The sequence below is a fragment of the Pipistrellus kuhlii genome, unplaced genomic scaffold, assembly GCF_014108245.1.
Source record: "Pipistrellus kuhlii isolate mPipKuh1 unplaced genomic scaffold, mPipKuh1.p scaffold_m20_p_24, whole genome shotgun sequence".
NCBI lineage: Eukaryota > Metazoa > Chordata > Mammalia > Chiroptera > Vespertilionidae > Pipistrellus > Pipistrellus kuhlii.
Genome location: NW_023425523.1, coordinates 794,394 through 817,929, shown reverse-complemented (window position 1 = coordinate 817,929; position 23,536 = coordinate 794,394). Strand labels below are relative to the sequence as shown.

Here is a 23,536-nt window from a genome sequence, read left to right as displayed (position 1 = left end):
CACCCCCCGCGCACACTCACCCCGCGCACACTCACCCCCCGCGCACACTCACCCCCCGCGCACACTCACCCCCCGCACACTCACCCCGCGCACACTCACCCCCCGCGCACACTCACCCCCCCGCGCACACTCACCCCGCGCACACTCACCCCCCGCGCACACTCACCCCCCGGGCACACTCACCCCCCGCGCACACTCACCCCGCGCACACTCACCCCCCGCGCACACTCACCCCCCGGGCACACTCACCCCCCGCGCACACTCACCCCGCGCACACTCACCCCCCGCGCACACTCACCCCCCGCGCACACTCACCCCCCGCGCACACTCACCCCGCGCACACTCACCCCCCGCGCACACTCACCCCCGCGCACACTCACCCCGCGCACACTCACCCCGCGCACACTCACCCCGCGCACACTCACCCCCGCGCACACTCACCCGCGCACACTCACCCCGCGCACACTCACCCCGCGCACACTCACCCCCCCGCGCACACTCACCCCCGCGCACACTCACCCCGCGCACACTCACCCCCCGCGCACACTCACCCCCCGCGCACCCACGCACACTCACCCCCCGCGCACACTCACCCCCCGCACACACCCCCCCCGCACACACACCCCCCGCGCACACTCACCCCGCGCACACTCACCCCCCCCGCGCACACTCACCCCCTCGCACACTCACCCCGCGCACACTCACCCCCTGCGCACACTCACCCCCCGCGCACACTCACCCCCCGCGCACACTCACCCCGCGCACACTCACCCCCCCGCACACTCACCCCGCGCACACTCACCCCCCCCGCGCACACTCACCCCGCGCACACTCACCCCGCGCACACTCACTCCGCGCACACTCACCCCGCGCACACTCACCCCGCGCACACTCACCCCCCCCCCGCGCACACTCACCCCCCGCGCACACTCACCCCCCGCGCACACTCACCCCGCGCACACTCACCCCGCGCACACTCACCCCCCCCCCGCGCACACTCACCCCCCGCGCACACTCACCCCCCGCGCACACTCACCCCGCGCACACTCACCCCGCGCACACTCACCCAGAGACAGGAGGGTCTCGGTGGCCACGTTTCTGATCTCCTCCACGTCCGACTGGCACAGGCTCACCAGCATCCTGATGCTCTCTGTGGCCTGCGGGTGGTGGGTGGTGGGGGTGGACAGCGTGAGCGGACACCTGTCCGGGGCTGTGGGGACCAGCATCAGCCTGTGGGGGCCTCCCAGTGGCGGGAGCCGGGCGCCACCCCACAGGCAGGGTGAACTCCTGGACGGAGCCAGGTCCCCAGTGGCAGGTGCCCTGCTGGCTTCGTTGTATTTCCTCTGACTTCGTTATTTACATTATTATCGGAAATCTGAGGACTGCAGCGGAGGGGGCTGGACGGGCCCTCTCGTGCCTCCCGCAGGCCGCCCCGTCTGACTGTGACTGAATCTCGGTGAAGGGCCAGCTGCCGGGAGAGCCGTCACGGGGACGGCTGGCCCACGGCACCCTGGGCCAGAGCTGTGCGCAGTGGACACCACGCCCATCAGTGGCCTTCTCAGCCTCTCCGGGGGGGAGGGGGCGCGAGGGGAACAGAGACACTTCCCGGGACTGACCCAGCGACAGACAGCACTGGTTTCTAGTTACTGCTTCAAGGAGAGAAGAAGGACTCCAAGCAGCAAGCAGGGCAAAGGAGACCAGCCATGCGGCTAACCTGGCACTTCACACGCACATGCACACACACACACACACACACATGGCTCAGTCCTGCACCACAGACAGACACACACACAAACACACACGGCTCAGTCCCTCGGCCTCACCTGCAGGCTCTGCAGAGCCAGGCACGCCGCCTTCTGCAGCTGCAGGTCGCGGGCGGTCAGGGCCTCGCAGTAGTAGAGCAGGGCCTGGCGGGGGGGGGAGGGCAGTGAGCACCCCAGCCGCGCTGGCTTTGGGTTCCCAGCTACTGCCTGACACAGACCACAGCTCACACCCTGCTTTCTGCACTGCCTTCAGAGCCAACAGCCCTTTACAACGCATGTTTGCTAAAAGAGCTGTCTCTGTAGATGTCCTGTCCGGTGTGCGGATGCCGAGTGCGGCCGGGGCGGGGGCTCTGGGAGGAGGAAGCTGGAAGGTGCACGGCCATGAGCCCAGCTTTCGGGGGACTCGGCCCCGAGACGTGCTCAGCAGGAACCGTGCTATTTCACAGTGCACTCACCAGAGGGCGCGCTTATGCTTTTAGAGAGGGAGGGAGGGCGAGGGGGAGGATTTGGGAGGGACAGGGGAGAGGGGGAGGGAGAGGGAGAGAGAGAGAGAGAAGCATCGATTGGTCGCCTCCCATACATGCCCCAACTGGGAGTCGAACCGGAAACCGTTGGGTGTATAGGATGCTGCTGCAACCAACGGAGCCACCGACCAAGACACAAATTCGTGCCTGACCCGGGGCCCCGTGGTTGAGTGCCGACCGCGGAACCAGGAGGTCCCGGTTTGATTCCGGGTCAGGGCAGACGCCTGGGTTGTGGGGTGTGCAGGAGAATTTATCCATGATTCTCTCTCGTCGTTGATGACCCTCGCTCTCTCCCCCTCTCCCTTCCTCTGAAATCAGTACAGAATATTTCTTAAAGAAGACGCACACTCTTTCTACGGGGGGGGAAGCGAGCGGCACGACAGCCACAGCAGGCGACGGGCCGGAAGCGGCCTACCTTCTCCCTGAAATGCTGGTTCCCAGCGGCCGCCTCCAGGTACAGCCGCACGGCCTGGCTGACGCCGCGGTCGGCGCCGGTGAGGAGCAGCGCCAGGGCCCGGAGCACCTCCCGCTGGGCCGGCAGGCCGCTGACCGCCTGCCGCAGCTTCTCCTCCCGCAGCGACTGCAGGCTGCGCGCCATGGCGACTGGAGAGGACGCAGAGGAGGGCGCTCAGCGAGCAGCGCCCCCAGTGGCGACCCCGCGTGGGGGCAGTCAGGCGGGGCCGAGGGGTCTCCGCTCCCTCGGGCCAGGGGCCGTCAGTGACTCTGTTAAGGCCAGGGAGGAGCTTGGGAGGAGAGCGGGCGTGGCCGCCGGCCCATAACGGCCACGAAATTAACTGTCAGGTGAACTAAACCGGCAAATAAAAAATGCACAGCGAGTCTGGCCGGCGGGGCTCCGGGGTCGAGTGTTGACCTATGAACCAGGAGGTCACGGTCCGATTCCCGGTCAGGGCACAGGCCCGGGTGGCGGCCTCCCTCTCCGGTGGGGGGCGTGCAGGAGGCAGCCGGTCCAGGATTCTCTCTCATCACGGGTGTTTCTCTCTCTCCCCCTCCCTTCCTCTCTGAAAGCAGTCACACAGAGAAGGTGGCGGCCGGAGGCCACTCCGTGTCCCTCCGCCCCAGGCCCGGGAGTGCCCACCTTGCCCCGCCAGCTGCCGCACGTGGCCCTCCAGGCCGCCGGCTCCCGGGCCGGAGAAGTAGCCGTGAAACTGGAAGACGGTGACCACCTCGGAGGCCAGGCTGGGGGGCAGCAGGGGCTCCGGCCGGTCCAGCATCTGGGCCACCAGCGTCCGGAACACTGTCGGGGAAGGGAAGACACGGGCGGCCGCTCAGGGCCACGGCCACGCACCCTTCCTCCCCCGTCTCTCCCCGGAGAGGCCACCGGGGACTAACCCAGGCGCAGCGGGGACTGTGCCGCCCGCGTCCGGCCACCTGGAGCCCTCCCCCTGCACGTTAGCACAGCCTGCACCCCACGTTCACAGCCACGGATGACACGGTGAGCTGGTAGGGAGCGGACTCCTTTCCTCATCAAAAGAGCCGAGATTCACCCAAAACGGAGCCTGTACCCCAACTCCGTCTTCTTATCCTGGCCTCCCAGCCCCGGGGGAGTGGGGAGGTGACGGCATCCGGCTCTGAAGCAGGGCATGGGCCTCCCCTCCCCTCCCCTCCCCTCCCCTCCCCTCTGACGCACGGCCTGGAGCTGGGCAGACTCCGCATGCACCGCCCTCCTCTGTGAGCACACGCCTCTCCCAGCCCTCCGCAGCGGGTGCCGGCTCCCGGGGTACAAACTGCCGCGTTCCCCAGGGGTCTCCCACCCACACATCAGGGTGGGGAGGCGCCCGAAGGCGGGGCTCTCCCAGGGCCCTGGCTGCTCGGAGTCCGCACGCGCTCCGTCTGGTTTCTTAGCCTCACTGAGCCCAGGCCGCGTCCTTCTCCGGAGGGAGGCCGGGCGTCCAGGGTGACAGCGGGTGGAGGGGCGGGGACGCCGGGACAGACCGCCCCCCCCCAAACACACACACACACACACACACACACACACACTCACACACACACACACACACACTCACACACACACACTCACACACACACACACACACTCACACACACACACTCACACACACACACTCACACACACACACACACTCACACACACACACTCACACACTCACACACACACTCACACACACACACACACACACTCACACACACACACTCACACACACACACTCACACACACACACACTCACACACTCACACACACACACACACTCACACACACACACACACACACTCACACACACACTCACACACTCACACACACACACACTCACACACACACTCACACACACACACTCACACACACACACTCACACACACACACTCACACACACACACACACTCACACACTCACACACACACTCACACACTCACACACACACACACACACTCACACACACACACACACACTCACACACACACAACACACACACTCACACACTCACACACACACACACACACTCACACACACACTCACACACACACACACCACACACACACTCACACACACACACACACTCACACACACACACACGGCGCCCACCTGGGTCTGCCAGGCCCGGGTAGTCCGCGTCGATGGCGCCGGCGAAGCTGGCCTCCAGCTGCTGGACCAGCCGGTCGGCCGAGCTGTGGTACACGCCCGCCGGGCCGCAGCACGCGGTCCAGAGGGACAGCAGGGCCGGCTGCTGGTGGAGCTCGGGGACGGCTGGAAGGAAGGACGGACGGACGGACGCCCGTGAGGCCGGGAGAGGGGCCGAAGGGAGAAGGGGGGAGGGGCGGAGTGTGCAGAGGCGGAGGGGGGAGGGGGAGGGTCGGAGGGGGAGGGGCAGAGGAGAAGGGACGGAGGGGGAAGGGGGGAGAGGGGAGGGGCGGAGGGTGCAGAGGGGGAGGGGCGGAGGGGGGAGGGTGCAGAGGGGGAGGGGCGGAGGGGGAGGGGGGAGGGGGAGGGGCGGAGGGTGCGGAGGAGGAGGGACGGAGGGGGAAGGGGGAAGGGGGAGGGGCGGAGGGGTGGAGGGTGCAGAGGGGGAGGGACGGAGTGGGGAGGGTGCAGAGGGGGAGGGGCGGAGGGGGAAGGGGGGAGAGGGGAGGGGTGGAGGGTGCAGAGGGGGAGGGACTGAGTGGGAGGGGGAGGGACGGAGGGGGGAAGGGCGGAGGGGCGGAGGGAGGAGGGGCGAAGGGTGCGGAGGAGGAGGGACGGAGGGGGAAGGGGGAAGGGGGGAGGGCGGAGGGGTGGAGGGTGCAGAGGGGGGAGGGGTGGAGGGTGCAGAGGGGGAGGGGGGAGGGGGAGGGGGAGGGACGGAGTGGGAGGGGCGGAGGGTGCAGAGGGGGAGGGACGGAGGGGCGAAGGGTGCAGAGGGGGAGGGACTGAGTGGGAGGGGGAGGGACGGAGGGGGTCAGCGTGGCCTCCGGGCAGGCCTCACCGTCCAGGACGGAGCCGATGCTCCCCAGGTGCTCGTCACTGAGGGCGGCGAGCTTCTCCATGACGCGGATTTGCCGGGAAAGCTTCTCCAGGAGGCTCCTCGCCACGAAGGGGGTTTTGCTGGAGAAGACAATTTGCTGGGGAGGAAGCAGAGCGCTGGCTCAGGCGTGCGGTCCAGGCCCCTCCCCACCCGCGCTTCCTGTGCCCGGGGGGGCGGGCTGACCCCGCGCTGCCCTCATCCCTGGCCACGACGCTCCTGGGCCCGCCTGCCGGAACCAGCGGGCCCCTGTGGCTTTTCGCGTGGCCCGCGCCCACGCACGTTCTGGAACTCTCCGCGGGGAGCGGGGAGGCGGCTAAAAGCCAGTGAGCCCTCTCCCCGCGGAGGGCGGTCCAGGCTGCACGTGGGCGTGCACGCCCCAGGAGACGTATTTTACAGACGCGTGGTGTTCCCGAGCCTGGGTCTACTGTAGGGGTGTCGAATTCAATCAGAGAAGGGGCCAAAATCTAAAATCCAGCCTAAATCGCGGGCCGAATGGTTTACTGAACAGTCATAAACTGTCATTGTGATGGAAACGCAGCGGAGTGCAGTGATGACAGCGCGGTGCGGGCCACATGGCAAGGCCTGGCGGGACGGAGTTGGCCCGCGGGCCTTGTGTTTGACACATGTGGTCTACTGCCTTGTTTCCGAGCGGAAAGCAGCAGCGCGGTATCTAATAGTCATAACTATCACCAACAGTCTCGGCCGGCCGGCGTGGCTCCGGGGCTGAGCATCGGCCTGTGACCCAGGAGGTCAGGGTTCAATTCCCGTCAGGGCACAGGCCCGGGTGCTGGGCTCCCTCCCCAGTGGGGGGCGTGCAGGAGGCAGCCAGCCGGTCAGCGGTTGTCTCTCATTGTGGCTGTCTCTCTCCCGCTCCCTTCCTCTCCGAGATCAGTAAAAACACGTTAATAAAGAAGCGCACGCAGTCCTGGAGCCCGGGCCGGGGCCGGGCGCGGGGCCGCCCGCCGTACCTGCACCAGCCGGGTGCACTGCTGCAGGTGCCGGACGATGGCGATGTCCAAGCTCTCGCTGCCCGTGGTCAGTGGGAGGGGGCTGCCTGCCACGCTGGTGCCCACGCCCGTGTCCTCCGTCAGCGCCTCGCTGAGGTGCGCCCTGGCCTCGGGGTGGGCCGACCTGCACCTGGTGAATGAAGCAGGGAGGTGAGTGGCTGGCGGGCCGTCTCTTTCCGCGTGGAAAGCACGGGCTTCCCGGCGTGGCTCCCCTCAGGCCCCCCAGAGAGACACGCTGATGCGAGAGAAACACATCGGCGGGCTGCCTCCTGCACGGCCCCGACTGGAATCAAACCCCGGGACCCTTTGGTCTACAGGTGGATGCTCTATCCACTGAGCAACCCAGCCAGGGCTGGAGCTGCCTCACAAACACGACGTCTCAAGCCGCCCGCCTGTCGCCAGCGTGCCTGCTGTAAAGGTCAGGCAGAGCCATGGCTTCCCAGGCTCTTGGTGCCCAGAACCACTCGCCGCCACCTCACCGCGTCTCCGAGGCCTGCCCCGACGGCGCTCCCGATGGGGCCCTGCCCGGGGGCCCCGCTGAGACCGTCTGTGTGTTTGCAACGTCCGGGGAGCAGAACTGCTCAGGACGCACCTGCGCGGCCGCTTCCTGACCTCCCGCCAGCCCCACCGGAAGGAAAGGAGGAAGGCGCGCTGCCTGGAAGGGACACCACTTCCACTCGGGACGAAAGCTAAGGGCCTGGGTCCCGCGGGAGGCGCGGCCTCCTCCTGCCTCGCAGGCTTTGTTTACGCCCCACGGCCCGGCCGACGCTCAGTGGTGGAGTGTCCACCCGTAAGCCAGGAGGTCACAGTTCCATTCCCGGTCAAGGCCATGTGCCCGGGTTGCAGGCTCGATCCCCAGGGGGGGTTTGCAAGAGGCAGCCGATCCACGATCCTCTCCCATCAATGGTGTTCCCATCTCTCTCTGCCTCTCCCTTCCTCCCTGAAGTCAATAAAAACATATTTAAAATAAAAAGAAAAAAACCCACGGCAGCGCTGCCCACGGTGACATGGGGACGGGCACTCCCGTGGGAAACAAAGTCTGTGGCGTCTGCTTTGTTCCAGAAGGAGCCTGGGTGTGGGGTGCAGGGAGGCCCAAGGACCGGCAGAGCCGACCACCAGGGCCCCGGGCTCGCACCCCTGGCAGCTCCCGGTCTCACGGCTGGGGCTCTCCATCCAAACGGTGTGAAAAGACGGGGCACAGAGCGCACAGGCAGGCGTTGGGTGCTGCTCTGGGCACTTTGCCTCCAAGGACAAAGCACTCGGCTGGGCCCTGGGTGCCCGTGGGCCCGGCTGACACCTGCTGTGCTGCTGCTCCGAGGAGCTGACTCCGGCCGAGACCCCCCACCCCGCCTCCTGGGGCCGCAGGAGGAGGGAGGGGACGCCAGGCCCAGCACGGCGAGGGGGGAGAGGCTCACCCGTTCTTCTCCGTCTCCGTGTCGGAGAACACCGAGTCGGCACCGCCCACGGGGCCCCCCTCGTCCCCGTCCTCCTCCTCCTCCTCCTCGTCGAAGTCAGAGGTGTTCAGGAAGTCGAAGCTCTCCAGGGCGCTCTCCACCGTCAGGCTCAGGCTGGAGGGCGTGCTGCGGCTCCCGGGCGGCTTGCACTGCAAGGCAGGGGCACCCGCACATCAGAGTCCCCACGCCCCCGACGGGGAGGGGAGGGGGGACACCGTCAGCGTCCCTGCGGCCATGGGACCCAGCGCCCGCTCTCACCCACAGGAACAGGTGACACCGTGTTTGCTGGAAGCTTCTGTTTTATTGTACTTTATTGGCATTAGAAAAACAAACGCATTTAACATATTCGTATAAAAAAAGAACAATGGTGCGTGAAATGGCAGGATCTCATCTGCCCCAAATGAATGCAGAGGGAAGCAAGCAGCTCAAAGACGAGACGAGGACACTGGCCAGGAGAGGAGCACGAGGAAGCTGGCAGGGGTGGGGGTGGGGGGTTTGAGGATCCGTTATCTATTCGCTCTACTTTTGTTGGAAAATTTTTATAATAAAAAGTTCCAAAACATCCCAGTGTTGCCTGTGGACTGAAGGGTCCCAGGTTCGATTCTGGTCAAGGGCATGGTACCTTGGTTTCGGGCACATCCCTAGCGGGAGGAGTGCAGGAGGCAGCTGGTCGATGTCTCTCTCTCATTGATGTTTCTAACTCTCTATCCCTCCCCCTTCCTCTCTGTAAAAAAAAAATCAATAAAATTTTTAAAAAGTTCAAAAACATCCTGGTGTGGCTCACTGGCTGAGCGTTGACCTCTGAGCCAGCAGGTCATGGTTCAATTCCTGGTTAGGACATATGCCTGGGTTTCAAGCTTGATCCCCCGCGTGGGGTATGCAGGAGGCAGCCAATCAATGATTCTCCCTCAGCATTGATGTTTCTATCTCTCTCTCTCCCTCCCTCTCTCTGAAATAAGTAAAAAAAAAAAAATATTTTAAAAGAAAGTTAAAAAAACATCTATTACAACCTACATGTGGTTGGCATCTGCAGAACTTGGGAATCAGAGCTGCCATGTTCCTCTGCCTGGAGCTCAACCCCAAGTAAAACACAACCCAGGAGACAGGGAGGGACAGGAGCAGCCTCCAACTCCACGAGGTCTCGTCTTCCCAAGACGGGAGCTGCTGGCAAGGCCCCTGCTCTGAGGGATGAACAGGACGGCCCCCAGAATCAGAGGGGGGCGCCCTTCACTAACCCACACATCCTGGGCAAGTGGCCTTAACATTCCCAGCACATCCTTTTCCTTTGCTTTGAGGAGACAGGAATGGTGGGCACAGTGAGAGGCCGTGGCTCTGGACAGACTCGCAGACATCACACACAGAACGACGCCCATTGCTACAGGCATGGAGGTGGAGAGAGGTACTTCCCAATAGTCAAGGGTTCGCTGGGGTGGGTGGAACGGGGCAAGTCCTGCAAGGTGGCAGAACTAAGGTCCTCCATGCTGACTTCGGGACACAGGCGGGAAGGGCCTGGTGGGGGCTGTCCCTACGCCCAGGAGGCCACCCAGCACAGGTGCTCATGCATCAGAGCTGGTCAGTCGCCCTCGGGATCTCCTTCCGAGGGGAGGCATCATTTAGTCTCTCATCCTCAAGGTGCTATGCATCCTGGGAACATGAAGGGAAAGAGAGAGAGCCATATCCAGCCGCTGCCGAACACCGGCCAGCGGGCACAAGCCCTCGCCCTAGCCCTCACCTCCGCGGCCCTGTCCGGCCTCTGGGCCACCAACTTCCTGGTCCTCCTGTGCTATGGTTGGCATCTGCAGAACTTGATCGTGTACAATATGGGTGTGTTTACTTATTATTGTTTTTAAAATTAACTTTTTTTTTTAATCCTCACCCAAGGATAGTTTCCCATTGATTTTCAGAAAGAGTGGAAGAGAGAGGGAAAGACAGAGAGAAATATCAATGTGAGAGAAGCGTATCGATGGGTTGCCTCCTGCGTAAGCCCGACCAGGGGCTGGGCCGGGGAGGAGCCTGCAACCAAGGTACGTTGCCCTTGACGGGAATCGAACCCGGGACCCTTCAGTCTGCAGGTCTGTCCACTGAGCCACACTGGCTAGGGCATCATCATTGATGTTTCTATCTCTAGTTCTCTCTTAATTCCTTTCTGAAATCAATATATATATAATTTTTTTAAAAAAATGAAGATCCCTGACTGGTTTGGCTCAGTGGATAGAGCGTCGGCCTGCGGACTGAGGGGTCCCAGGTTCGATTCCGGTCAAGGGCATGTGCCTTGGTTGCAGGCACATCCCCAGTGGAGGGTGTGCAGGAGGCAGCTGGTCGATGTTTCTCTCTCATCGATGTTTCTGAGTCTCTATCCCTCTCCTTTCCTCTCTGTAAAAATCAATAAAATATATTTAAAAAAAAAATAAAACGAGCCATTGTGTCCAGATGTGCGATGGGACAGGATGGAGGGTGAAGACACACTGCTGCCGACGGGACAGGAGCCGCTCCGGCTGCCGCCCTCGCCCTCGCCCTCGCCCTCGCCCTCGCCCCCCGGGCCCCGCGCAGGCTCTTACTTTGAGGACATCGTCCAGGTGCATGACCTCCTGGCTCAGCTGCTGGAACTCCTGGTACTGCTCTTTGTGGGGCTCCAGCGCCAGGAACAGCCCCTGGAAGGCGTCCTCCAGGCTCCCGTCCAGGAAGGCCCGGCCGCCGTCCGGCTCCCCGCCGCCCGCCGGCCCCTCGGACGGCAGCCTCTCGGCCATGGCCGCGGCCGGCGCCTCGGCCGAGGTCAGCCGCTGCACCAGCTGCTTCGTGACGTTGCCCTCGAAGGCGTCCAGCTCCACCGGCTTCAGCTCCGAGGCCTCGTCCGACTCCCGCAGCAGCGCCTCCGCCACGGCCCTCTCCAGGAAGAGGCGGCCGGCGGCCGGCCCCGGGGGCGCCGGGCGGGCCTCGGTGCCGGGGGGCCCCTCCGCGTCCTCCTCGGGGGATGGCGTGGGCCCTGGGCCGCCGGCCGAGGAGCCGCGGGAGGACACGGAGCCCGAGTCCTGGGCGCTGGGGCGCCGGTGCAGCTCGGCGGGGGTCACGGTGATCTCGGGCCGGGCCGGGCCGGTGGGGAGGCAGTGCCCGTTGGGCAGGTCCTCGAAGCTGAGGGACAGCGGCCTCTTCTCCTCGGCCGCCTTGTCGTTCTCGAAGGTGTCGTCCGGGAGGTTCGACTGCGGGAGGGAGGCGTCCGTTAGCGTTTTAAACTTCCCTCCGTGTCGTTTTTTAAACACAGACGGGGTGTTTGGTGTGGCTGACTTCCGGATAAGCCGTAACTCCATTAGAACAGGGAACCAGCCCGGCTGGGGTGGCTCAGTGGTTGAGCGTCGGCCTGTGAACCAGGAGGTCATGGCTAGATTCCAGGTCGGGACATTGCGGGCTCGGTCCCTAGCAGGAGGCAGCTGATCCATGATTCTCTCTCATTAGTGATGTTTCCCTCTCTCCCTCTCCCTTCCTCTCTGAAACCAATAAAACTACTTTTTTTTAAAAAAATGAAATAATAAAACCCAGATCTCACATCACAGGAGCATGTTGGCGGTTGGTTTTGCTACAGCAAACACGCCTCTAAGAAACTCCCTTTCCGTGTGGAGGAGGTGGGCGTCGATGGGAGAATCCTCAGCTTTCTCCTTTTCCCAGGGAAAGGCTGGGGGCCGGGCCAGGAGCTTGTTCCCGAATCCCGGACCTCACGCTGTTCGCAGCCACACGTAGGGCGTACAGCACCAATTAAAAAACCCTTTTTGGCCGAAACCGGTTTGGCTCAACGGATAGAGCATCGGCCTGCAGACTGAAAGGTCCTGGGTTCGATTCCGGTCAAGAGCATGTACCTTGGTTGCGGGCACATCCTCAGTAGGGGGTGTGCAAGAGGGAGCTGATCGATGATTCTCTCTCATCGATGTTTCTAACTCTCTATCCCTCTCTCTTCCTCTCTGTAAAAAATCAATAAAATATATTTAAAAAAATTTAAAAAACCCTTTTTGTACCCCAGCCTGTGAGACTGCACATTAACTATTGAATACATTCCCAGCAGAGCCCACTGGGAAATCCGGGAAATGGGAACTTGAGAACATCTGTGACACTTGCACGCCCCCTACTGGGGATCGGGCCGACACGTGGGCCTGCACCCTGACTGGGGATCAAACTGTGACCTCCTGGTTCCTAGGTCAGCGCTCCCTCACTGAGCCACGCGGGCCGGCTCTGTTCTGCTTTAAGTGGACACAAACACCACTGGAAGCTAAGACCCGCGAACTAAGATCCTCTTTAGAGGAAACAGCTCTCGTGACGCGGGTTTAAGTCCGAGTTCCTCCGGGGCGGCTGTTCCTTGTGAGCCCGGAGCAGAAGGACTCCTGTTCTCGGCCTCAGGCCTTCCGGGCCTTCGTGTCCCTGTCTCGTTTTAAAGGGAAAGCCTGTAACTGTTACCGCGGGTCTCCGCAGAGCAGCGAGAAAAACCACAGCACGGAAGGGGGGCCCTTAGACGAGAAAGACAGACGCCTCTCCCACCAGTTGCATGCGGGACGGAGTCCCCGGCCGGCCGGGGCGGCCCGGGGAGCAGACAGACGAGGACACGCAGGAGACACGGCAAGCACGCAGCCCCCGCCCCGGGGCCACGGCGGCGGCTGGCCGCACTCACGTAGGACTCCAGCACGGCCGGGGGCCTCAGCCTGAGGGAGGGCAGGTCGCACACCGAGCGGCTGCGGTGCAGCTTGGCCAGCAGCGTGTCCTGCAAGGCGCTCAGGGCGGACAGCCGCCGAGGCTTGTCCGGGGAGGGCTGCAGCCACCGCTTCCGGAGCGAGAGGGGGGACAGGGAGAGCGGGGGACAGTTAGGCTTAGCGTCTCAGCAAGCGCTTCAGGTTAGAACACACATGGCCGCACGGCGCTGGCGCGGCGCAGCGGACAGAGCGTCGGCCTGCGGGCCGAGGGGTCCCGGGTTCGATTCCCGTCGAGGGCGCGTGTCTCGGTTGCGGGCTCCTCCCCGGCCCCAGCCCTGGTCCTGGCGCTTGCAGGAGGCAACCAATCGAAGTGTCTCTCTGTCTCTCCCTCTCTCTCCCCCACTCTCGCTAGAAATCAAGGGGAGAATAGCCTCCGGCCGAAACCGGTTTGGCTCAGTGGACGGAGCGTCGGCCTGCGGACTGAAAGGTCCCGGGTTCGATTCCGGTCAAGGGCATGTACCTTGGTCGCAGGCACATCCCCAGTGGAATTGTGCAAGAGGCAGCTGATCGATGTTTCTAACTCTCCATCCCTCTCCCTTCCTCTCTGTAAAAAATCAATAAAATATATTAAAGAAAAAAAGAATATCCTAGCGTGAGGACTCACAGAACAACGAAGAGTGCTGCGAAGGTTTGGGAGGAATCCGTGTTATTGCCGGAGTGGCGGGAGCGCAGGGGAGGGGCCGGAGGGCAAGAGGCCCCGCCTGTGCGCCCGGCAGAGGCTGCTGGGGTGTCGCCGGGGGAGTGGGGGGTGAGCTTCAGAACCGCTTCGCTGGGAATGAGGAGAGGCCAGACGCAGGGTGTCTCCGCCCCAGCCGCCACCCCAGAGCCCACGGGACTTACGAAGAAGGCGTGCTCTTTGAAGGGGGGCGTCTCGGGGGTGCCCTGGCTGTACACGGACATCCTGCGCTGCAGGGCGGCCGCCTTGCTCCCCGTGCCGGCCGACGGGGTCACGTCCTCCACGTCGAAGGGGCTGGAGAGCAGCAGGTCCCGGAGGGCGAGCAGTCAGGCACCTGCGTGACCGACCGACCGACCGACCGACCAACCGACCGACCGACCGCAGGCCCAGAAGCACCTGATTTCACTCAAGGAAATTCTAACCAGTGGAATTCTAATCCATCCGCACACCTAGATATGCCTCTCTCCCGGGAGGCTCAGCGTCTGGAGGGGCCGCCGTGGCTTCCGGAAGAAGCTCCCGGGGTTCTGAGGGCCCCTGAGGGCCGGCCCGCTGGGTCAGCACCGCCTGTCCCCCCCGCGTCCCCGGAGGAACCCAAAGAGGCCACTCACTACCACGCGATCTCCAGGTTCAGCTTGATGGTGCCGAGGTCGTTGATGTCCACGGCCAGCACCTGAGGCCGGGCTGCAAACAGCTCTTTGGTCTCGCAGGTCACGCTGCCCACCAGCAGGTGGGTGGCCAGCCCTTTGACCTCTGTGACCTGGGAGAGAGCGGAGGGGAGGCGCTGGAGGACAGCGGGCAGACGGGCAGGACACGGCCGTCATTGCTTTCTGAGTCACAGCGGACGTCAGAGCTGATGTTGTCAGGGACCGGGCAGCAGGAGGAGCCTGAGGACTCAGCCGAGGCCCCCCCGGCGTGGCTCCCACATGTGGCTCCCACACTCACCCGGCGTGGCCCACCCACTCACCCAGCCGTGGCCCACCCCCCGTGGCCCACCCCGCGTGGCCCGGCAGACCGCGGCAGCCGGGAGCTCTGTACCTTGATGGAGATGAGCCCGGCGATCAGGGGCAGGAACACCGTCTCCTCTCCGTCCCAGCTCTGCCTGCCGTTGACTTCGATTTTGCCTTTCAGCTTCCACCGCTGCCGGCCGTACTTCATGAAGATCTGGGAGACAGCAACGGGCACACGTCCTCACTCGCCTCCAGACCGAGCACCGCCTCCTCCTCCCCCCACCCCCCACGCCTGGGCTCTGAGAATGGCGCCGACGCTGAGTGGGGGGGGGGCCGAGGGAGGGGTCCTTGTCTGGAAGGCTCAGGGTGGAGCGCTTTACAGTCCTACCTGTCCGCTCACAGTCCTACCTGCCTGCTCACAGCCCTCCCCGTCCGCTCACAATCCTCCCCGTCCGCTCACAGTTCTCCCCGTCTGCTCACAGTCCTACCCGTCTGCTCACTGCCCTACCCGTCCGCTCACAGCCCTACCCGTCCGCTCACAGCCCTACCCGTCCGCTCACAGCCCTTCCCGTCTGCTCACAGTCCTACCCGTCTGCTCACAGTCCCACTTCAATGGAACAGCCACGGACCAACTCCCAGGCCCAGCCCCTCACAGAGACGATGGGCAGCAGCTAAAACCTCAGCGGCCAGAGCAAGAAATAAGATGCCCCTTGCCCAGCAGGTGTGGCTCAGTGGTTGAGCTCTGACCCATGAACCAGGAGGTCACGGTCCAAGTCCCGGTGAGGGCACAGGCCTGGTTGCGGGCTCCATCCCCAGTGTGGGGCCTGCAGGAGGCAGCCGGTCCACGATGCTCTCATCACTGATGTTTCTCTCCTCCTCCCTCTCCCTTCCTCTCTAACATCAACACAAACATTTAAAATAAGCTGCCGATCGGCCACTCTGCGGAGCATCATCTCCACTACCAGATCCCGCGTTGGCTCAATAAGCTCTCACAAACGTTTCTGTGTGCGCGTTCCTGTGTCGACAGGAGGACGGTGTCTGCACACCCCTCCCGAGAGCCCAGCGAGGCAGGGACGACGGCGGGACAGTAACAGGAACAGCTCAGCCAACGAGGCTTCCTGCGAAGCTCAGGGCGTCCAGGTAAAAGTTACAGGAGGGCTGTGCTCCTCTCCAAACGCTCCTGCTGGCTTCGTCCCCCCAATAACGAGTGTAAAGAGGAACCAGAGACTTTGAGGAGCGGAGTCCTGGAGACCGGGCCCCTCCCACAGGCCTCCCGCCCCACAGCACTCACCTCGTACTGGTCCCCGGGGCAGAGGCGCGCGAAGCCGGCCAGGCCTGCGAAGGGCAAGCAGTGGAGTGAGGCCCAGGGCACGTCCCCCGCTGCGCGGCCCGCATGGGGGGACTTGGGGAACTCGTGTAGTGATACTTGGGGCCCCCTGTGGGGGGAGCTACTGGGTGGCGTCTCTGTGTGACTCTAAATGCTTAGGTGTGTTGTCCTGGGCGGTGTGCTCAGTGGTCAGAGTTCGGGCCCGTGCACGGAAGGGTCGTGGGTTCGATTCCCAGTCAAGGACATGCCCCTGGGCTGCAGGCTCCATGCCCAGGGGGAGAGAAACATCAGTGATGAGAGCATCCCCAGGGGCAGGCAGGAGGCAGCGGATCCACGGTTCTCTCTCATCATTGATGTTTCTTTTTTTCTTTTTTTTTTAAATATATTTTTATTGGTTTCAGAGAGGAAGGGAGAGGGAGAAAGAAAGAGAAAAACATCAAAGAGAGAATCATAGATTGGCTGCCTCCTGCAAACCCCTACTGGGCATGTTCCCTTGACCGGAATCAAACCTGGGACCCTTCATGACGCTCTATCCACTGAGCCAAACCAGCCAGGGCTTATCATTGGCGCTTCTCTCTCTCTCCCTTTCCCTAAAAACAAACAAACAAACAAACAAATAAATAAAAAATAAATAAATTATTAAAAAAACTATGAGACGGGGCACACCAATAGGCATTGCCAGGTTAAGGGAGGCCTAACAGAGCACCCGCCGTGGCCATGACCCGCCAATAGGTGGCAGCAGTCGCCTGGGGCTGCCCCGGGGACTCCCAGGGAGAAGCAGGCATCAGACACACTCCCAGCCTTTCTGAGTGAGCCGCCTGTGCGGTGGCACGTCCTGGGCTCTCACCCCCCGACGGGCCCCCCAATCGCACTCAGAGGTGACCCTGGGGGGCCTGCCTCCTCCCAGGCCGGTGAGCGCACCCCTCCGACCCCCAGGCCTCCGGCGACCTGACCCCCGGCGCTGGGCCAGCCGGTCACTACTGCACTGGCTCGTCCACCGTCCCCTCCGGGAGGCGTGGGACTCGGGCCGAGGGCCGCCGTCCAGACGCACACAGCCCAGTGCTTGGCCGACAGCAGGAAGTTCTCTCTTTGGGGTTATTTCCCACAGACTTTTAGAGAGAGTGGAAGGGAGGGAGGAGAGACGGAGAGAAACATCGATGTGAGGGACACACACCCACTGGCTGCCTCCTGCACCAGCCCGACGGGGGCCGGGGACCTGCCTGGTCCATGCCCTCCGCCAGAGTCGAACCCGGGACCCTGCAGTCCGCAGGCCAACGCCCTATCCACGGAGCCAGACTGGATCTTTACCGCGGTCCTCTCCCCTCGGGCCCTCGGCGAACCCGGGACCCTGTGCTGGGCGGGGGCAGGGCAGGGGTGGGGACCGGGCAGGGGTGGGTGTGGCGGGAGGAAGTGGTGGCCAGGTCCCCGGGTGATGAAATGTGTGGCCGGGGCGGCTCCGTTCCCAGAATGAACAACAGATAAGCAGGTGGCTCGTGGCAACGCCGGGGGTTCCTGGCCGCGGGAGGACCTTCTCGAGGGGGGCCGTTTCCGCGGGGTGCCCCCAGGAAGCCCGCCCCGCTGCGCTGCGGGGTGTGTGAGACGAGGGAAGTGATGAGAAAGGAGAAGCGGCCCCAGGCCCGAGAGACCCGAGAGAAGCTAGGGAGAGGGCCCAGCGGGCACAGCGGGCCCAGCGGGAGGGGGCAGGGGTGGGAGCCACGGGAAGGTCTCCGTCCCGGTCAGGAGCCCACGGCGGCCGGGGATGCTGCTGAGCAGGGTGGCGAGGTCCCCGGGGGGCCGGGGGGGGGGGGAGTCTGGCCCCGGCCCCAGCCTCTCCCGGGCCAGCAGCCCTGCAGCCGCAGACCCGGTGGACGGGCCCCTGGCTGCCACCCGCTCCCAGGCCCCTCCCTGGAGCTGCCGCGGTCCGGCCTGGGGCTCAGGCTCTTTGCTGTGGATCCTCCCGAGGACACTTTCCCATTGCCTTTTAGGGAGTGTGGGAGGCAGAGGGAGAGACAGAAACGGCGATGAGAGACACAGGAATCGGCTGCCTCCTGCATGGCCCCGCCCAGGGCCCGGGCCAGGGAGGAGCCTGACGCCAGGTACGTGCCCTTGTCCGGAATCGAACCCGGGACCCTTCGGTGCACAGGCCTGCGCTCTGTCCACTGAGCCAACGGGCCGGGGCCAGGGTTCGGTTCCGATGAGCCGGGGCGGAGGGCCAAGCAGGGGGACGGGGCGGTGTGGTCAGGCATACCTTTCATCCGGATGCAGAACTCGCCCAGCAGGCCCTCCAGCTCCACCTCGATGGCGCACATGTTCTGGGGGGACAGAGGTGGGCGGTCAGGGCTCGGCAGCTTCCCGTCGGCTCCGACCCACGGCTCCGGCCCGATCCCTCTGAGCCGCCGCTGGGGAGGGATCTTCACCGAACGCCCCCAGGCCCGGCGAGCCTCCCTTAGAACATGCTAGATGACGTCCCAAGCCGACGACCAGAACGCGGGCGTGCTTTTTTGTTTTTACGGAGCGGATGCTTTTCCGGGGGTTTTCAGAGAGAGTGGGAAGGAGAAACATCGACGGGAGGGAGACACATGGATGGGCGGCCTCCACGTGCGCCCCAGCCGGGGCTGGGACAAGCCTGTAACCCAGGGACATGCCTGGAATGGAACCCGGGACCCTTCCGTCGCTGGGCTGACGCTCTGTCCACGGAGCCACACCAGCTGGGGCTGGAGGCCGGGCATTCTGTGAGAACCGGCCCGAATGCCACAAAACGGCCGTTTCGTGGGGGAACGTGGACGGAGGAGACGGGTGGAAGGTGTTCGGTGAACTGGGTTGTGTCCTGACTTTAAAGACAAAGAAGCTAAAACGAGATGCTACGGGGCCAAACGGGGGGATGTGAAAACGGGGATACCGAGTGACTCCAGTATAAATGACCTTTCTTAGCCGGGGTCACGGTGTGCATGTTTATGTGGGGGACATGCCTGTGACAGAGTTACCACGAAGACATCCGGGTGATGCCGGGACCGGTGTGGCTCAGTGGATAGACCATCAGCCTGCGGACTGAAAGGTCCCGGGTTCGATTCCAGTCAAGGGCATGTACCTTGGTTGCGGGCACATCCCCAGTGGGGGGGGGGGTGCAGGAGGCAGCTGGTCGATGTTTCTCTCTAATCCATGTTTCTAACTCTCTATTTCTCTCCCTTCCTCTCTGTAAAAATCCAATAAAGTATATTAAAAAAGAAAGGAAGAAAGAAAGAAAGAAAGAAATGAAAGAAACCCGTGTGAGCCCAGCCAGTGTGGCTCCGGGGCTGAGCGTCAACCTAGGCACCAAGAGGCCAGGGTTCGATTCCCAGCCAGGGCACAGGCCTGGGTCGTGGGTTCCATCCGCAGGTGGGGCCTGCAGGAGGCAGCCCACCCATGATTCTCTCTCATCACGGATGTTTCTCTCTCCCTCCCTCTCCCTTCCTCTCTGAAATCAGTAAAAAACACCTTCAGAAACAAAACCAGCACCCGCACAGTGGCCCTGCGGCCAGCCGCCCAAGAGGTCCCCGCCAGAGGCCGAGCAGGTGCCCGCCCGGGGAGTGTCCCTCGGACCCGCCCGGGCGATGACGTCGCCGGGAAACCTGACCCGGAGCGCACGGCCTCAATAATTCAGCCGTTGGGTCAGCCGGGTATCCGGTGGCCCCGCGGGCTCAGCCTCCGGCGCCACCTGCTCGGCCCCGGGGACCGGGAACCAGGGCAGCCACTCTTTGTCTGCTGCGGGGCCGGAGGGCACTGCTGCCCGCCCGCGGGAGGGCTCGCTGACCGCCTGCCGGTGCTCCCACCACCGCCTGCTCCGCCCCGGGAGTCCGCACGTAAAGGGAAAAACGGTACACAGCCCGGCCGGCGTGGCTCCGGGGCTGAGCATCCACCTCGGAACCAGGAGGTCAGGGTTCAGCTCCAGTCATGGCCCAGGCCCAGTTGTGGGCTGGACCCCCAGGGTGGGGCGTGCAGAAGGCAGCCGATTCGTGGTTCTCTCTCATCAGTGATGTTTCCCTCTCCTTCCTCTCTGAAGCCAATAAAAATAAAAATATTAAAAAAACAAGCCGGGACCAGTTTGGCTCAATGGATAGAGCGTCGGCTTGGGGACTGAAGGGTCCTGGGTTCGATTCCGGTCAAGGGCATGTACCTTGGTTGCGGGCATATCCCCAGTAGGGGGTGTGCAAGAGGCAGCTGATCGATGACTCTCTCTCATCGATGTTTCTAACTCTCTATCTCTGTCCCTTCCTCTCTGTACAAAATCAATAAAATATATATATATTTTTAAAAAGAGTTATATAAAAAAAACAACAACAAAAAAAAAACAAAAAGCAAGGGAGACAGAGTGAGACTCTGTGTGAGGAGTGAGTGAGGCGGGGCAGGCGTCGCCGTGCTCGGCGGGACCCGGGCGGCCGGCTGGGGGGCACCCACCTCCGTGTACTCCTTGTGGCTCCGGTGCACCTCGGCCAGGCTCTCCCGCGCGGCCTTGCTGTGCGGGGACGAGGCGAAGGCCTGCTTCATCTTGTTGGCGCCGTCCTGCAGGCGCCTCTGGATGCAGTAAGCCTCGTAGAGCTCGTCCACCTGCCAGACCAAGGGGAGGCCGGCGCTGAGCCCCGGGGGCGCTGAGCTCTGGGGGCGCTGAGCTCTGAGGGCGCTGAGTCCGGGGGCACTGAGCTCTGAGGACGCTGAGCTCTGAGGGCGCTGAGCTCTGAGGGCGCTGAGTCCCGGGGGCACTGAGTACCGGGAGCGCTGAGTCCCAGGGGCACTGAGTCCTGGGGGCGCTGAGCTCTGAGGGCGCTGAGCTCTGAGGGCGCTGAGTCCCGGGGGCACTGAGCTCTGAGGGCACTGAGTCCCGGGGGCACTGAGTCTGGGGGCGCTGAGTACCAGGGGCGCTGAGCTCTGAGGGCGCTGAGTCCCGGGGGCACTGAGTCCCGGGGGCACTGAGTCTGGGGGCGCTGAGTACCAGGGGCGCTGAGCTCTGAGGGCGCTGAGTCCCAGGGGCACTGAGCTCTGAGGGCGCTGAGCTCTGGGGGCGCTGAGCTCTGAGGGCGCAGAGCTCTGGGGGCGCTGAGCTCTGAGGGCGCTGAGTCCCGGGGGCACTGAGCTCTGAGGGCACTGAGCTCTGAGGGCACTGAGTCCCGGGGGCACTGAGTCTGGGGGCGCTGAGTACCAGGGGCGCTGAGCTCTGAGGGCGCTGAGTCCCGGGGGCACTGAGTCCCGGGGGTGCTGAGCGGGGTGGGGACCCGCGGGAGGAGCGCACCCTCTCAGAGGGAGGCCGTGACCCGGCCTTCACTACCAGGGTCCCCTTCCCCGCCAAGACCGACTGTGCTCTGAGCCGCTTTCCCAAGTGCAGAGGGGGAAGGAGCGGAGTACAGGTGGTCCAGGGGAGACAGGTGTGTCCCCTGTGCACGCCACAGGTGTGGGCTACCTGTACATGCCACACCTGTGGGTTACCTGTACACGCCACAGGTGTGATCCCCTGTACACGCCACACATGTGATCCCCATGTACACACATGTGCGGGTTACCTGTACACGCCACAAGTGTGGGGCAATGAAGGCTGGTGCCTCCTGTGCTCACAGGAAGGGGTGATATGTTGTTTTTTAAATAAATGTATAAATATATATATATATATATATATATATATATATATATACACACACTATTGATTTCAAAGAAGGGGGAGAGAGAGAGAGAGAAAGATCCATGATGAGAGAGAGTCACGGATCGGCTGCCTCCTGCACGCCCCCCACTGGCAATGGAGCCTGTGACCCAGGCCTGTGCCCTGGCCGGGAATCGAACCCTGACCTCCTGGTTCCCAGGCTGGCGCTCAGCCCCAGCCCCGCGGCCGGGCCGGCCGGGCGAGGTGAAGACCTGCAGGCGCCATCGTCAGGTCGCCGTGCGAGGGGTCACAGTGACAGCCGCACACTGTGCTTACGGGGCACAGGAGGCTCCTTCCTGCAAAGGGCGCTGGCGAGTTCTCGGCTCACATCAATGTTTCTCTCTCTCTCTCTCCTTTTCTCTTTGGAATCAATGGAAAGCCCCCTCGGGTGGGGTTAAAACAAAAAAGAAAGAGGGAGTCTAGGCCTGGAGGGGTGGCCCGTCTGTGCCCACATCCCTGACCGGGGCTGGCGTGGAGGTGGTGGCCACACGGAGAGCTAAGCGGGGACCCGGGTGAGCTGGGCCAGGGCGATGCCAGGCCCGGGCGGGGTCCGAGATGCGGGTTCACCAGGGCAGGGCAGGGCCAGGAACCTGAACTTCCACCTGCTCGGCGCCCAGCGTTCCGACGCGGGAGGTGTGCCATCCACAGGCAGGAACATGCGCAGGAACATGGGCGCCTCCATCCTGGCCGCCCGCGTGTCCCCCGGGGGTTCCGGAGACGCCCCCGTCCCCACCGGCGTCTCCACGACCGTGACCCGGCCTGCTCCTTTGCTTTCAGAGAGCAGCCTGTTCTCTCTCCGCCCCGGGCGGCCTCTCTGAGCCGACGGTCCCGCTCCGGGATGGCGGAGGCTGCCAGCGAGCGGATTAGGGGCCTGCGGCAGCCTGCAGGGACCTGCAGACGCTCTCCCGCCCGAGACCGAGACCGCGGGACCCACGGGGACGGACGGGCGGAGAAACCGCCTGCCTCGCGGGAGCCGCCTCCTGGCTGTTTTCAAACCGAACAGAGTCACCTGTCCGCGCCTGCCGGCCCCACCAGCGCCTTCCAGCCGGCTCAGCGGAAAGGGTTGCGGGGTCCCGAGCGGGAGCTGCAGAGGAGGCGCAGCCACGTGGGAGCCATCTCAGGGCCATGAAAGGGAGGGATTGTGGGGCCGGCTGGCGGGGCTCAGGGGTTGAGCGTTGACCTAGGAACCAGGAGGTCAGGGTTCGATTCCCGGTCAGGCACAGGCCCGAGTTTCGGGCTCCGTCCCCAGTAGGGGGCAGACAGGAGGCAGCCGATCCATGATTCTCCCTCGTCATGGATATGTGTCTCTCTATCCCTCTCCTTTCTTCTCTGAAATCAATAATAATGATAATAATGATGATAATAATAATCAAGAAATCCTCCCTGAACTACCTGCCAAGCTCAGGCCAAAGGGGGGCTGACCAGGGACCTGAAAACCAGGCAAAGGCGGGGGAAGGGGAGGAGGGGAGGGGTGGCAGTTACCTTGCTGATGTGAAACTCCAGGCGCCGCATGTACCGCTCGATCGTTTTAATTTGCTGGAAGGAAAGGGAGCCGTGAGAGAGGACGGTCATCACCACGCAGACGGTCCGGCCTGTGACCGACCGGCCAGCCTCCTCTCGCTCGCCATGCCCCGTCCTGTCCCTGCAGCTACTCAGCCCCAGCCCGAACCGGAGGGCACTTCCGTCCGCGCCCCGAAGGGGCTGCCGGCCATGGGGCGGGGCGATTCGCACCCGGGAGGCCATTGGTGGCTCCCTGGGTCTCCGTGGGGACGGCAACACCTGAGTCCCCCGGAGGGCGGAACCCGTGCTCTCAGCTCGGAGAGGGACGCCCTTCGCTGCACACCGACTCTGAACAGGAGGTGCGTCGTCCCATCGCGACGCCTCTCGTCCCTGACGGCTGTCCCCATTGCACCCGCTGCCTCCCCGCGCCCGGAGCAGACTGCACCGCACACGGGCGCGGAGAGCTGAAA

At 63.6% G+C, this 23,536-nt stretch overlaps 1 protein-coding gene across 4 annotated transcripts in view; it reads right to left on the bottom strand.

Annotated features, from left to right (window-relative positions):
• RIPOR2 (RHO family interacting cell polarization regulator 2) overlaps nucleotides 1–23,536 on the bottom strand; it is a 64,640-nt gene that overhangs the window by 10,229 nt on the left and 30,875 nt on the right. For 2 of the 4 annotated variants that reach the window (XM_036452883.2, XM_036452882.2), the window contains exons 6-22: nucleotides 23,049–23,102; nucleotides 20,336–20,485; nucleotides 18,150–18,213; nucleotides 15,866–15,909; nucleotides 14,663–14,788; nucleotides 14,236–14,384; nucleotides 13,792–13,921; nucleotides 12,873–13,022; nucleotides 10,780–11,418; nucleotides 8,183–8,370; nucleotides 6,729–6,897; nucleotides 5,722–5,857; nucleotides 4,845–5,006; nucleotides 3,384–3,542; nucleotides 2,703–2,890; nucleotides 1,824–1,907; nucleotides 1,067–1,157 (exon numbers count right to left, since the gene is read on the bottom strand). In XM_036452883.2, the coding sequence (XP_036308776.1) occupies nucleotides 1,067–1,157; nucleotides 1,824–1,907; nucleotides 2,703–2,890; nucleotides 3,384–3,542; nucleotides 4,845–5,006; nucleotides 5,722–5,857; nucleotides 6,729–6,897; nucleotides 8,183–8,370; nucleotides 10,780–11,418; nucleotides 12,873–13,022; nucleotides 13,792–13,921; nucleotides 14,236–14,384; nucleotides 14,663–14,788; nucleotides 15,866–15,909; nucleotides 18,150–18,213; nucleotides 20,336–20,485; nucleotides 23,049–23,102 (2,683 nt within the window). Of the gene's footprint in view, nucleotides 1–1,066; nucleotides 1,158–1,823; nucleotides 1,908–2,702; nucleotides 2,891–3,383; nucleotides 3,543–4,844; nucleotides 5,007–5,721; nucleotides 5,858–6,728; nucleotides 6,898–8,182; nucleotides 8,371–9,255; nucleotides 9,866–10,779; nucleotides 11,419–12,872; nucleotides 13,023–13,791; nucleotides 13,922–14,235; nucleotides 14,385–14,662; nucleotides 14,789–15,865; nucleotides 15,910–18,149; nucleotides 18,214–20,335; nucleotides 20,486–23,048; nucleotides 23,103–23,536 lie in introns of those variants that run through there. The other 2 variants (XM_045586806.1, XM_036452885.2) reach the window with 2 other exon arrangements.